This window comes from Gavialis gangeticus, unplaced genomic scaffold, assembly GCF_001723915.1.
Source record: "Gavialis gangeticus isolate Ggan-Ray unplaced genomic scaffold, GavGan_comp1, whole genome shotgun sequence".
NCBI lineage: Eukaryota > Metazoa > Chordata > Crocodylia > Gavialidae > Gavialis > Gavialis gangeticus.
Genome location: NW_017728992.1, coordinates 89,397,374 through 89,412,708, shown reverse-complemented (window position 1 = coordinate 89,412,708; position 15,335 = coordinate 89,397,374). Strand labels below are relative to the sequence as shown.

Here is a 15,335-nt window from a genome sequence, read left to right as displayed (position 1 = left end):
ACTAGAACAGATGTGAAAACTAAAGCACTCTGGAACTGTTTCTATGACTGTAAGAGCTAGGACACAATATCAGGTTATTCCTCAGTGAATACAGAGAGGAAATACAGGAGCTACCTGGCCCAGGGAAATTCCCTGTGGCTTACAGCCCTAAAACAGAACTGTCAGCTAGGTTGGGGATCACTGAGGCAAAACAGCATCACCTCAGAGAGACTCCCTTAGCCCCCAAATTGCTTGAGTTTATGTTGTTGCCTAACTATTACCACACCAGTCACTTGCTCTCCCAACTGTATGGAAATTGTGCTGGGATTCTAGGAGTGCTATAATTTTTTCGCAGACACAGCAAAAATGCATCAAGGTACACCCAGGTCTCTTACGAGCTCTGTACTTCCCATCTACAGAGGAGTATAAGTTTATTTTTTGTTCGGGACCAACTATCTTTGGAATCATGCCTCGTATGCAGCCTGCTCATGTGTTTCTTTCAGGTACACAAGCAGACTCTTGTGGTTTGGCACAGTGATATTGTCAAGATGACTAATGAGTTAACCCCATTGTTTGCAATTTTCTCCAGATTTAGAAGGGTGCTGGAGGTTAATAAATATCCTTCAAAGATAGGAAAAAACCTCAACCCCTAAACTAAAGTATAGATCTACATGCCAGATTTACAAAGGTATTTAGATGCCTAGTGAGATTTATGTAAGTGCCTAAGCAGGCTTGGTGATTAACTTCTATTGAGGCCTGTGGGACTTAGGTACCTAACCTACCTTGCTTCTGTGAGTCCCTGGATTCCTATCTGCATCTTTACATATCTGTCTTTGTCAATTTGACCCTAATAAAGTCAGTATTTTACACTATGCTTTGATAATGGATATTATATTACTAATATGGTAGTATAAATGAGATGGTCTGATGCATATCCAGGAAGAAGAATGTTAATACATACTTTTAATGATACCAACATAAGCTGCATTTCCAAAAGTTGGAGTAGATTCAGACTGAACTTAACTCTGGGATTCTTAGAAAAGAACCATGTTTTACTCTGTCCTGACTTGATTCTTCAATGTCTGCTAAACTCACACTGTCTGGTGGGAGTTTCAGAGCTAAATCCTAGAGCTCTGTGCTCTAGGATTGTCAATCTTCCCAAACATTTTCTTTCCCCACTCAGATGCCTAGAGCAATGGTTCTAATGACTTATCAGAAAAAAGAGTGAATTACAGAGTGAATACAATTCTGTAAATCCATATGAACAAGACTGATAAGTTTCCATTTCTATTATACCAACTCCAGCAGATGTGAAAAGATAATTTTCTCATTTATCACTGGAATATGAATGATATGAGTGATGAAAAGGAGTCAGTGCATTACCTTTTTAATTTCCCTGGTCAACATACATCGTTCAATTCTCAGTACTGTAGAGATATCAATATGCTCTCTTGAAATAGAGTTCAGCCAAGCTGTAAAACTGTCTAACGTTGCCAGAAAAAGGACCCAAGTAAACTTCAAAATATTAAATATTCTTTTGATGATATTATCTGGAAGGGGGTAAAGTGATACAGAGTTAATGAACATAGACTTTTTCACTAATACTATATTCCTAATATGACACTTGTTTAACTTACACTTTATTCAATAATGCTAGTAACAATAATCCAGCCTGCAAGACCTTTCTATGTCAGTATTATTATATATATAACAGGAGTATTTAGAAATGGTTGGAGACCATCTGGCTTATTTGGGCATTTCCTACATGCTTTTCTATCTTTGTTCATAGTCTGGCATACCTCTTTCTCTCTATGATCTTGATCTTGCAACCATTCATTACTCAAGTAAGAGTCCTCAGTAACTATTTATGCAAGTAAGAGAGTGCAAAGCCAAGCCCCAAGACCATCCCACACATACATGGGCGGATCTAGGAATTTGAAAATGGGGCTGCAGAAAATGCAACCAGTGGCAAAGGGGTGGCTAAAAGCCCCCACCCCTCAGCAGGCAGATTGTATGTGGCCCCAAAACAGGGGGCCCCAAAGTAGGTTATACTTCCTCCCTCCCCAATTCTTGGCAACTCTTCCCTTCCAGTGCCTGCATCTTCCCCCATCCCATTCCCCTCTCTCCTATTCCAGAAGGGTTTGCCTTGGGTTTACCACCTGGCTCAGGAAGGGGGGACCCACTGCTGCTGCGCACAGCTTACCCAGGGGTTGGGAAAGCACCAGGGCTGCTCTTGCCTTGCTCCAGCTAGGGGCCTCTATGAGTGACAGTATGGCATGCTGGGCTTGGCCAGGGACAGTGGCAACAGTGGTTGCTTCCCCATGTGCTTTGGTTGAGTCCCCCCAGGTGTCACCTACTGGCTAGAAGCAAGTGCTGAAATGGGGAACTGCCCAGCACCTCTGTCCCCAGCCTTGCCCATCCCAGCACCTTGCACAGCTGCTCCCCATAGCTGGAAACCCTGGGCCAGCAGAAATGTGGTGGAAGGGGAGGGAGCAGAGACTCACCCATCACCACTGTTGCCAGGCACGTCACCCCCTGCAGCCCCTGGCTGAAGCGAGGCACAGGGCAAGCCCAGGGCTTCCCCTGCTCCTGGCCAGCGGGGGACAGTGGTGGCAGTGAGTGTGTCCCCCTGCTATGTTCCTGGCTTGGGCCCCTGGGAATCCCCTGCCAGCCTGGAGCTCCAGCTATGTCTCAGACTCCACTGGGGGCCCAGACATTGGGCCTGAGAGAAACTGGAGCAGTGGACACCTCACCTACATTGTGGAAGTGGGGATGTGACTATGCCACTGCACCCCCTTGGATCCACTCCTGCTCACATAAATGTTCCTCTGTGCAATGGAGTTTATCCTAGCCAGTTCTACTTTTCCACTGGGAGTTTTCTAAGGATGAACTTGTCTCTTTAACCTGCCTAGGTACTCAAGTATCTGGGCAACATTACTCCAACTCTTTACCTCTTTATGTTCACCATTTCAATAGCCTCTTATAAATGTTTCACTCACACATGTCTCTAACATCTATTGAACTGTGTAGTATGTTTGCTCCTACTCTCAAAATGTTTAACTAGTTGTGATCTTTATGCAGCTAAACTGTGCATGTGTGCAGCTGCATAAAGAGCTCAATTAATTAAACATTGTGGATGTGTGTGTGTGTATTTTCTAAAATAAAAAAACCAGTACATTTTGTAAGATGCAGATCAAAAAGTGTGTAAAAACCACTGTCTCTAAACACACAACAGTAGTTTTAGTTGGATTTGTTTTTATTAGCCTACTGATGGAAATCTGAATTAGTATTAGCATTACTAGTAGTATTTTTTTCACATTAGCTCTTCTCTGTGTGAATTCAAGTTAAAAATAAAATTTAGACCTAATTTCCCTCTATCATCACAAACAGACATAGTCCTCTGTTTGAAGCAGTATCCACCCCTCTGTTAGGTTTCCCAATCACTAAGCACCATAGATAGGGACCCAAGATTTTACAGAACATTTTACAGCAGTGGTTTTCAACCTTTTATCATTTGTGGACCCCTAAAAAATGTTGAATGAAGGTGTGGACCCCTTTGGAACCTGCAAATGGAGGTGTGGACTCCTTTGAACTGTAAGTGTGGGTATTCACATACTTTTGATTGATCGTAGTCATCTTTCATGGGCCCCTTATACATAATCTGTGGACTCCCCATGGGTCCATGAACCACAGGTTGAAAACCAGTGTCGTAGAGACACTGTAACGTTCAGCTAAAGTGTTTATATTTACTGAGTTTCACCAGCAGATGTCACTCAATGCCTTGGGGTGTGCCTGGTTTTAAACAGCAAGTAAAAGTTGGGCACTAACAAATTAATAAACAAAAATTTAAAAACAAAACAAAACACTAATATTAAAACAAGAGCAGCAACACCAATGACAATATCATGCCAAATAGTTTTTAAAATGACAAAAACATTATCTGAGGTGTTTCTAATCCAAGGTGCTGTTCCCACTGTCTTTGACTGTGATTGCATTTACTTCCATTCTTTTTTGCTAACATCATTATATCAATTGTTTTTGCACTTTCCTCAGTCTTTTTCTGTATTACTGGATTTTTGAAGGATTTCATAGTTCACTTACTAAAGTATTATTCATATATACTTTAAGGTATTGGTCTCTGGGTTAACCAAAATCTTGGCACCGTGAGTTAAAGGAAAAAGCTATGATTTTTCCCTCTTAGCACCACACTTTCTCTATGTTTCAAATGTACTCATATGCACAGTTTAAAAGAAAATCTAATACATACATGTGCATAGATATATAGTATATAAATGAACAGTCCACAAAGAGGTTTAGTTTAAACACCCCCACACAATGGCAGATGATTTGTGCTGTTGAATTAATGGAGTAGCAGCTGTCTGCTTACTTGAAAGCCGCAGTCTACTTATACTGTTTGGCAGCTAATGGTATCTGATGGTCTCACCACAACGCCTTGCCATTGAGTTCTAGCCTAATCTAGAAGGTCATTTTTCTCTTAGGGGTGGAAGTCATTCAGTATACAATATTAATGAAGCTGTGGTTGTTCTGGTAGCTTTGTTGTTCTCTGCCATTGTTTTAAAAACAATCTTTTGGGGATCGATTACATCTAAACATTTTCAAAAAGGGAAACATTTATTTCCATGGAAGACTGCTATTCTGCTAGACTGCTTAAAGGGTCACATGCAGTGAGGTAATGAGAATGTTCTCTCCTCATTGCTGTCCCATCGACTTCAAGTGGGTGCTTGGCACTTTGAAATTGATTCAAGCTGTTACCTATAGCCTTTCACAACTATTTCCCTCCAGTTCTGGTAATACTTATTTTTTTTGTAGCAAGTCCTCTTGCTTATATGCTGACACTAAGTCACTTGCACAATAACCATGGGTTTATGCCATTTACCACAGCAAAATATCGGAGCAACCTCCTTTCTGCCAGCATACCTGGTCCGTCTGATTTCTTTTTGACAGGTTCCTCTTCTCTGTCTTCATAATCCACGTCAATAACAGCTGCCAAATTAATATTCAAAGCAATTGTTAAAAGCCATTCTATATAGGTTTAAATGTAAATTATACTGAAGGTGAAGAGGGATTTCATGGCTATTTAAACAGAAGTGCTTGAATTTATCCTGCCTTAATAGAACACTTAGTTAATTGTTTATAATAACATTTCCTATGATTAATTATGACTGAGAAACAATCCCCAGATGGTATAAATCGGTGCCTCTCCACTTATTTCAATAGTTATTTGGCCTTATATTGACTAAGGATATAGCCTTTAAAGTTTACTTGGTAGTCCTCTGGAAATTTTAACCTGTTTGTCCAATTTTTTAACTGACTTCTGCATCATTTATTAAGCTCAAATATTTCCATGCTGATTGAGGATACAACAGCATAATGAGGCACTTGACAGGCTGAAACAAAGCGTAAGGGTAGTTTTGAATCCACCATGTGTTCTAAATGGAAAATTAATTTTAACATAGATAAAAGAAATCACAGCCATACCTAGGCCTTTGGAAAAGCATCTGACCAGCATCTTAGCTAATACATTAACACAGCAATTGTAGTTTCAGTGACAAAGAGTTAAAATGTTCCCTCCTTTTAACAGAATACAGGGACTTTTAGCAAAACTGTTTCAGCCTCTAGAACTGGCAAATAAAACTTCTAATAAGTATTTTTCTCTGTTGGTTTTAAATTCAGAAACCCCTCAAGATTAGGAAGAAGCTTATGAACAAAACATTACAGAGACATGAACACTTTTGTGGTGCAAATAAAAGAATGTTAAATGTGAATGGTCATTCTTTGCTGTCTGCTAAACTCACTGGGGATGCTGGAAATATTTGGATCTATCATAAAGGAGCATTCTACATGAACACTTAAAAACATGCCTTTTCTTTCCTCTGTGTCTGAAAAGAAAAGCTTCAATTGCTACTATATGAAAGTGAACATCCACATTTGACAAATGCAGCAAAAATATGCAAGCTTTTATATGGATTAATTTGAACTAGAGCCGGGAGTTGTTTTTTTTTTTTCCATTAGAAAATGTCGATTCATAAAAAATAAAACTTTTGCATGTATCAGTTTTGCTAAAGATGATATTTCTAATCAAAGATGAGAGAGAGCCAAAGAGTCTCTCTGCAGCCCCGAACTAGCCAATAGCCCAGTAGTTAGGGCACTTACCCAGGATGCAAGAAACCAGTATTAGAGCACTTGCTCTGCCTGATTCAGGCCAAGCACTTGAACCCATGTCTCTTATAGTCTGGATGGGTACTCAGAGTACTAGGCTATAAGTCCTCCTGAAATGGCTCACTCTCTCTCTCTCTGGCTTTCAAATGCTCTTAGTTTTGTCTCAATGAGGAACAGAAAAGCCACTGAAATCATGAAAACCTATGATGGGATGGGAAACCTATTTCCTGTCTAGCTCTGATGTGATAGGTGTTAGCACTTCTGTTGTCTTTTCCTTTCCATATATAAGTAGATCTATCTATTACTCCACATGGATATGGAATAATTTATATAATTTATATTTAGATGACTATTTAAATATACATAAGCACTTTAACTGGCAAACATGTTCACAGAAACAGCAAGCTCCAGGGCACAGACAGAAGTGACAATTTTTTGCCTAATCTGGCCACAGAAAGCAATTTATAGCTATGACCAAACACAAGTGTATGGCTGCAGACAGCTTCAAAAATGACCGATCAAGTAAAAATGTTTTACTTATGTATTACTTTTACAAGATGTTTCAAAATAGAGTATTTTCTGTAACTTCTGCCTGCAATGCCTACCAGCCTGTCGCTGTTTTCAGAATGGGAGGGGGGAAAGGGAGCAGAGGGAGTTTGGTCTGGGGTTTTTTCAGCCCCTGCTGGAGGGTGGGGTAGGTATAGTGGAGCCCCCGCCCAGTTCCCCACCCCCAGGTGGGAAGGAGCTCCAATTCACACCCCCACCCTCCAGAACCAGCTGGGGAACCCCTAGAATGAGCAACCTCTGCTCCCTTTCCCCCATCCCATCCTGAAACAGGGAGAGAGGAGGGATCACTGCTAGGGGAAACCAGCTGCCTAGATTCCCCTCCTCCCTGGAACCAACAGTGAACTTCTGTTCGTTCCAGGAGATTGTCGTAACTCATATTGCTTTCTGCAAAGTGTTCTCAATTACAGCAGGAAGCTGCACTTCTGTCTGTACCCTATATCTCTACAGAAACCAAATTCTGAATGAGCAAATGCCTGCAATAGAAACCCATTTCCAAGAGGTGTGCTAATTCTGGACTTTGAGAAGGAATGAATCTATTCTGATGAATGAAGCCACTGATATTTCCAAATTCAGGGTGACACACTGTAACAAGACAGAGTTTAATAATGGAAAATACTTTCCCCACCCCCAAGTGGTATTTGTCAGTCATAGAACACCTTTCCCATTAGTTAGCTTCTCTGTGCAGTTTTAAATATTACACCCCAAAAAGACCTTTTATGAACAAGCATCCTGAACCTAACTAACTCTTCCTGGGATGTCTTAGTTATGTTTCATAACAGTCACCTTGTTGCTTCTCCCTGTGACGTCCCCTAATGTGTATTACTCTGCACTGACAGAACATATCAATAGCCTTCCACTGTGGGTGACTTCAATAACAGGCCTGCATTGTCTGCCACGTCATCCAGGAAAGTGCCAAAAGTAAACTTTCTGTCAAGTCACAGCTTTCAACTCCACCCAGCCACTAGCAGTCACTTCATTAATAGCACAAAGTCCCCTCGACAGGACTGAGAACATTATCTCTGTGAGGCCTGTTTCCTCAACAGCACTGAGAATATCATCTCTGTGATACTTTGGGTGCTTGCAGCATGGGAAATGATGGAAGTTGATGCATGGTTTTGAAAAATCCAAGATCATATATACCATCTCCAGGTCCTTTTTGCCTCCGCTTCTCTGCCTTCCCAAACCATTTCTTCTCTTTGCGTCTCTGTCGGAGGGCAGTTTTGGGATCAGTAATCCAGGCCTGATAAACAAACTGAAGAGAACAAACTCATTTATTTCAAGGTTCTTCATATTTTGAAAGTAAGCAGTAAAGTAAACCACAAACAGGAATATATATTTAGGGCAAACACATTGAGATCTGCAGGGGTAAGCAAACATTTTGAATCCCAATCCAAACACCACCCCTGAAGATCTGCTGAGCTTTCTCGTGCTATTTTTATTAATGTGAAACCAAATGTAAAAACATTTGTGGGTGGACCAAGTTTCATAAGAACCCACAAAAATTCATGCTCTGAACTTTGGGGATTAATACATTGCTGTGCACATGGATCACTTCATCTAAATCTTTCCAAACAGTTTATATTTCTACTTGATCCGCATTGCAAATGAAGATGCTGTGAAATAAAAATTCTAATTGTAAGAGTTATAATCACCCAACTAAACCAACAAAGAGATGGCAATTTTCCAGGACTGTATTTGTGCCTGTAAACTTTTTATACTTCAAGAAATTTCCCCCATCTACTGCCTCTCCCCCTTCCCCCACATATATTGCAATGGAATATTACAGAGGTCTTATAATGCAGTCAGGTATCAGTAGCAAAGAATTCTTGCATGTTCTTCTTGGTTTTGACAACAGCTCTCTTCCTTGCTTAAGTTTTCTGCTTCTGTTTCTCCACCTGTTAGTAGATAGTAGGCACATCTACACATGCAATTAATGCAAAGTAATAAACTCCAGCACATATCATGCCAGAGCTTATTGCTCGCAGGCGCTATGTTTAACACATGTGCCCAGGACCACAGCAAGTTGAGCTGGGTCGGAGCAGCCCCAGCTGGCACAGGGCCCCAGGGGTCAGCCTGCCATCCCACAGCGGCTCCAACCTGGCTCAACATGCTGAAGAGGGACTGGCTGGGGCACAAGGCTGTGGGGCTGGCAGTGTGCAGGCAGCCCTACATTGTACCACCCTTGTGCCCCAGCCAGCCCTGACAGTGTCTACACATGTGTTGCTGTGCAGTAAATAACTCTGCTGTAGGATAGTATTTGTATTTACAACCATTAACCTACAGTGGAGTTAATTAGTTTCCTGTGGTCTAATAGGGACACATCTGTAGATATGGAGACTTTATTATGGAGCTAGTTAGGCAGTAAATGTCTTGTGTAGATGTGTCCAGTAAGACTTACCTATGGTAATGGGATTCTGTGGGGCTGAAATTAATAGTTAATGAGCTTAATCCTGCTTACCATACTCATATGAATAGGTCTGTTGATATACATAAACTAACCAGGGGTTGGTCTAATGTTTATTAAGTGATATAGCACTTAATTATGATCCCATATGAGCAATTAAAAAACCCCACAATGACAGAGTATTAATTCTTTTTATAACCTGTGAGTAACAGGAACTAGAGAAACTAACATTTATTTTGCAGCAACTTGAAGCAAAAGATGTTGCACTTTTGTTCTTGTTATGCTTTTCATTGAAAACATTTAAAAAATTTCAACTGTTTTTACATCCTTATTCATTTCTAGTCAACATAATCATCTACCTGTAGCCAGAGAGCACGCAAATACATGCACTAAATAAAGCAGACTAAGAGCTCCATCAGTTTGTAAGACAAGCATGCACACAATTACATGAACAAACCTCTGTCTCAGGAAAGCTGAAATTATCCATTATAAGTGATAACATAGTAAATTTTATTTTTCTTTATAAATGTTGGGTACATTTTTATATACAGAAGTCATTCTTCATCATTAGAAGTGCAATCTTTTTTTTAAATTGTCAAAAACTGTTTTTCTAAATTTGGAAGGAGAAAAATTTTCATATTCATTCTGATTTGTCAGTGTGCATAGTTGTCGAGGAAATAAGTTAGCTCAGGAGAAGACCTCTTTCAAATCCTTTTATAGTAAGCGCTTTTTTCTGTATTTCTCTGGATTGTCCAATATACGTACCATATGAAAAACGCCCTGACCTAGAAGGCAATGGATTTTCTTTTGCTTTTAAAGTAACAGTTGATAATAAAGGAGGAAGATACTGGTCAGTTGCTCTAATGTGCTACATAAATTACTGTAAACTGAGCACTGTCAAAATCTAATATTGAACAGCTTGTGGTGAAGTCCTGTTGTATCTACAATCAACTGCATACCAAGAAGAGCATAGAGATGAGTGACAAACCAGAATAAGGGAGACAGTGAGAACATAAATAAAAGAAATGAAATAAGTAAAGCCCACGGTAAATAATGGGATATTTCACCCTGGGCTTGGTTAAATTATATGTAATTTTGCTTTAGAATTTTAGTATTGGACAACCCTTACCAAGCAAGAACTTGCAGGTTCTGAAGCTGGTACAGTTTATCAAAAATACATTTAGTGCTTACTGCAAAGTATCATGATATATATATGGAATTCAAAATCTTAAGCAGTTAAATTGCTTAATTTATCTGAGGAAGATGAAAATGCTGAGGAAGCACGAATCAGATTAATCATCATCTAGATCATCAGGGGAAAGTACTAAAAGCTGAATCTGGGAGGGAATATTTGCTTGGTTAGATTACCCTATGGTCTTGCCAGCTTTCTGAGAATGATACCACAGAGGCTATAGTTTCATGCAGCTTCATGGGACCCTCTTCCAATGCATCTGGCTCTGCATTTTTTCTCTGAGACCACACTTAAAATAAGAGACCATTATTTCTATATTTGCTACTTCCAAAAGTTCTATTGACAATTTTGAATACTTACAAAGCTTTTCACTGTTATAACTCTTCATAAAGTTCATAAAAGAGGAAAAATGCAGACAAGCACAGTGGTGTGCATTATGCCAAAATGCTATGGAATGGGCTCACATACTAGTGAACATTTGTGAAATGTCAAATACCTTTGCAGCTCTGATTAAATACTGAAGAATAGTTTTGGGTAGTTTAATGACAGACTTTGGCAAGGCTAAAATGGCTGAAGCAAATTTTCCAATAGCTCTCTATAAAGAAGGACAATGCAAGAGCAGTTAGTAGAAACAAGAACACTGTTAATAAAAAGATATGCATTGTGTGTTTCTGATTAGACTGTTAATAAAGGATTTACATTCATTTACATACAAACAATGTGACACAAAGACAATGCATGCTGTTTACCACAACCTTTCCTTTAGAATATTTGCACTAACCCATTATGTATAATACTTTTTATTAAGTAAAACATTTTATCTAGTCAATAAATGTAAACCCCAGTGGATGGTGAAGCTGAGGAGGATATTGCTACAATCCAATGAAAAGTAAGTGTTAAAAAAGGCTATTTACATTAAAAAAAAGCAGCAATTAAAAATAATTGTAAAAGGATTTAGAAAAAACGTCATGTTAAAAGTGTTAGTATTTTTTTTGCTCTAGGTTGTGTGGAATACAGAGTGTTGACCAAACAATTAACAAGCTACTAACAAGCAAATGTACTTTTCTGCCTGGGCCAACCTTCTTAAAAATGTCATCCTTAGTTCCCACATGCAAACCTGGACATGCAAGTGGGAAGAGTTTATTTTTAGGTGATGGCCTGAGGCTCAGCAGGCAGATGGAACAGAGCGTTTCTGCTTGAGTGCTACAGAGCCTTATTTTCAAGAGTTGGGACACACAGAGTGGGACCCGGAAGGGAGAAAAGGACGTATACTTCTCAGCAATGCTTGCAGGAGTGGCATGGAAGAGGTATAGGCATGGCATAAGAAAACACTGTCTCTACAAAGTCTTAAGCCTGCATGTAACTGGACAGGAATCCTCATTTACATGAAGTTGTAAGAGGAGACTGAGGGGGGGGACCTTGTGGCTGCCTACAACTTTATCTGGGGCCACCAGCAGGGACTCGGGGAAAGTCTGTTCACTAGGGCCCCCCTTGGAGTCACTAGGAACAATGGCCACAAGCTGAGGGAGGATATGTTTAGGTTAGATGTTAGGAAGAACTACTTCACTGTAAGGGTGGCCAGAGCCTGGAATAGGCTTCCCAGAGAGGTGGTGCTCTCACCTTCCCTGGAAATCTTCAAGAGGAGACTGGATAGGCACCTGGCTGGGGTCTTATGACCCCTGCCACCCCCAGTGCTCCTCCCTGCCCATGGCAGGGGCTCGGACTAGATGATCTGTCTAGGTCCCTTCCGACTCATTGATTCTATGATAAGTTACAAATGCACTTAATTTTTCACAGGATCAGGTGTTTGGTATCTCTGAAAATCAGGCCTTATACAGCAACATTCCTATAAAGATTTAAACATTTGTAATTTTACATATGCAGGCTCAGTGCTCAGCACCTGCCTATATTATGCCCTCAGTTGGCTTCCTTTAATCTCTGCACACCTGAATCATCCTTCTGATTCACCATGATCTTCTACATTATTTTATTAACAATAAAAGAATAATACAGTTTTGCAGAATAACATTAAGTTACTAGATCCTTTTCTCCTTTGAAATAAACTTTCCTGATACACACATCTCTTATCCCTAACCTCTACTCAGAAATAAGCTTTAATTTGCAAGCAAGGAACCCCTTTATGAAAAGGTGTTGATTACAGTGACCATTACATCGACCAGCAGTAACTTTTCAAAGCAGAATCATAGAGGCATTCAGAAGCAATGCCAAAAACTAGATAACTAACTCACTTGCCTTTATTGTAATAAAGAAAAATGAAGTCTATGTTAAGGAAGCTTTTCTTCTTTTTAGTACTTTTCATATACAAGTGAACATAGATCCGATTCCACTACAGTTTTTACATTTCAGAAATTTGGCAAAGTTAACAGCAGGCAACACTGTATTTTAAATTGGCAAGAACCTTTATATTCCATACATCTCAGATCAGCTTCAGACACACAAGCTGCAGGGAGCTTAAACTTTATGTGATGATGTCATGAGAAGCTTAGACATTGCCTCTAATTCTCTCTGTAGGAACAAGTTCAAGTGCCAACCACGTAACTGGATTGGCATGGAATATACACCCTCAGTACTGTACCTGGAATGCGGATTTTTTCCGAGGTTCTTCCTCTTCCTTTTTTTCCTCTTCCTCCTCTTCTTCACTATCCGTCTCAAACAAATAATAATCTCCACTTCTGACCACTAAGTGAAATAAAATATCTGCTTATTTTTTGAAAAAATAGCAGCTTTTTTCTGAATTGCCCCAAAGATGTATAAACAAACATCCAGTTATTAAAGAGATCATGAGCAGGAGATGTGGAAACAGAAGAAACAAGAGATAAAGAGGACTCTGTGCCAGACAGATTATTTGGTATTAGCATACATGACATTTTGGGCAGAATGAAAACTAGAAAAAGTGTGCATTATAGTTTATAAATCATCACTATCAGAAGAAAATGGGCTGGCAAAATGTAAAGAAAAAGCTTGAATTAGAGCAAGTTGTTATCTTAAAATTTTAGAGGAATTTGACAGATAGTTAAACCTAACATATCCAGGATTGATAATAATAAGAAAAGTCCAGCAGGGAACTAAATGGCAGTATATAAGCTGTACCACTGGACAAAAAGGAGAGAAACATAGTTTAAGGGCTGATGCATCATTTAGGCTACACAATAGGATTGTATTAACTGTTTTTCCCCCAGCTTTCAAACTTTGATGAGGTAATGGAAAACCTTGGCTTGTTTAAAATGAATCATTTGAATATTATTAAACATGATCACAAATGAGGTTAATTTTTTGCCCATGGTTTCAGAAAGAATCTGAAACCTTGATACATTAGAGATGCAGAGTAAATGAACTGGGCCTTATATCCTTGAACAGAAGCAATGTTTTTGTTTCTTAAAAGATAACAGGCCTACATGAATGAACAAGGGAAAAAATAAAAACTTAGGCAAAGAGCAAGAGAAAAATCAAAGTCACAGCATTACATTTGGCAGTGAAGACTGGTAAAGTAATGTCTGCATGTAAGCTAAAAGATTTAAAGGACTAAATGTCACTTAGTAAGGACATATGAGCAGTATAAATTTATATAAAAACTGTATGTTTAACCCTCATTATAAAACTTCTGGAAAAATGACAATAGCTTCAATCCTATTCAATCAGACCTTGAATTCTATACATTTCTTTCTGATCATCTGAACACTACTAATCCCATGAAAAGCTTCAGCTTATGCCTGAGGTAGAAGTTGCCAATGCTCTGTCCAAAAACAAGATGACTACATAAGGTGTCCTGTGTAAAATTACATTAAAATAAAGGCAACTGTGTCTATCTGCATGGGCATCTGTCCCTCTGCAACCCCCTCGTTGCATCAGTGCAACCCTGTGTGGACTGCAGGCTATGTTCACATTGCTTCCATACCACACCTAGGAGAGCCAACATGAAGCATGCCCCACACAATTGCTCCCATCGAATCCTGGAAATAAGGCAATGCCATGACCTTAGAACAGTGCTGTGTGAAAGCCATGAAGCTGACCCAAGATACAGGACTTCAGAACATGCTGGGTGCACTCAACATCATGTTAAGGTGGTGGCTCTGTTGCCTTACTTTCAGCCATGCATGGAGCAGAAGCAAGTGGTCAGGGTAAGATTCATGACAGCATCCAGAGATATGGCCCAGAGTAAATGTAGATTTGCCCTAATAATCCACTTGAATGTATCTGATTAAAGATAAAAAAAAAATCTAATAAGAGAAAAACATTCAAATACGCTTAAAATATTCCACATGTGCCCCTCTAAGTATATCCACAGCAAATATATGTAAAAACCCTGAAAACTCGCAGGAAGATTTATACTTGAAAAGCCTCTCTAATCTACAGCACTTCTTCAGGAAAAATTCCAATTGTTGTCAATGGAAGTTATCTCTACGAAAGATCAGCAGGATGAGGTCTACTGTATCTTGGGCACTGAGCAGTATAATCTATTGCCACGTATTTGTACTATAGTAGTATCTAAATGCCCATCAGAGCCCCAAGAATGCTCTACAATCACACATGTAGACTGGCAGTCTGTCTCCAAGCTTTTCATTCCAATATTTCTGAAGGGACACTATAACTTAACAATACAGTCCTCTAACAATGCTACAAAATAAGCAGAAAGGAAGGTATGATTGAACAGCAATAATGCACTCTCACAGATACACATCGGAATGGAACAGGGTGCAAAGTCAGCCATCTAAGAGGCTTACTGAAATCCTGGCCACACTGAATCTACTCACAGATCCTCCCCCTTTTCATGGTGCAAGTAAGCTGTAGGGCAGCATTCCTTTTTTTCTTGACACTCATAGTGGACTCTCTTCTAATCTGGGTATGTCTGAAGGAGGAGAGAGCTGGCAGGTACAGGGATCTAAGGACCAAGAGCTCTGCCTGAACCTCTTCATTAGAGCAGAATTATTACAAGCAGAAAGACTCTGAGCAAGGGATTCTTGTTGACTCTGATTCTTGCTGATTTTCATGGAG

General features: G+C 39.6%; 1 protein-coding gene across 3 annotated transcripts in view; it reads right to left on the bottom strand.

Annotated features, from left to right (window-relative positions):
- PIEZO2 (piezo type mechanosensitive ion channel component 2) overlaps window positions 1-15,335 on the bottom strand; it is a 655,640-nt gene that overhangs the window by 67,431 nt on the left and 572,874 nt on the right. For all 3 annotated transcript variants that reach the window (XM_019525255.1, XM_019525272.1, XM_019525264.1), the window contains 4 exons: window positions 12,919-13,022; window positions 7,867-7,978; window positions 4,918-4,983; window positions 1,363-1,529 (listed from right to left, as the gene is read on the bottom strand). In XM_019525255.1, the coding sequence (XP_019380800.1) occupies window positions 1,363-1,529; window positions 4,918-4,983; window positions 7,867-7,978; window positions 12,919-13,022 (449 nt within the window). The remainder of the gene's footprint in view (window positions 1-1,362; window positions 1,530-4,917; window positions 4,984-7,866; window positions 7,979-12,918; window positions 13,023-15,335) is intronic.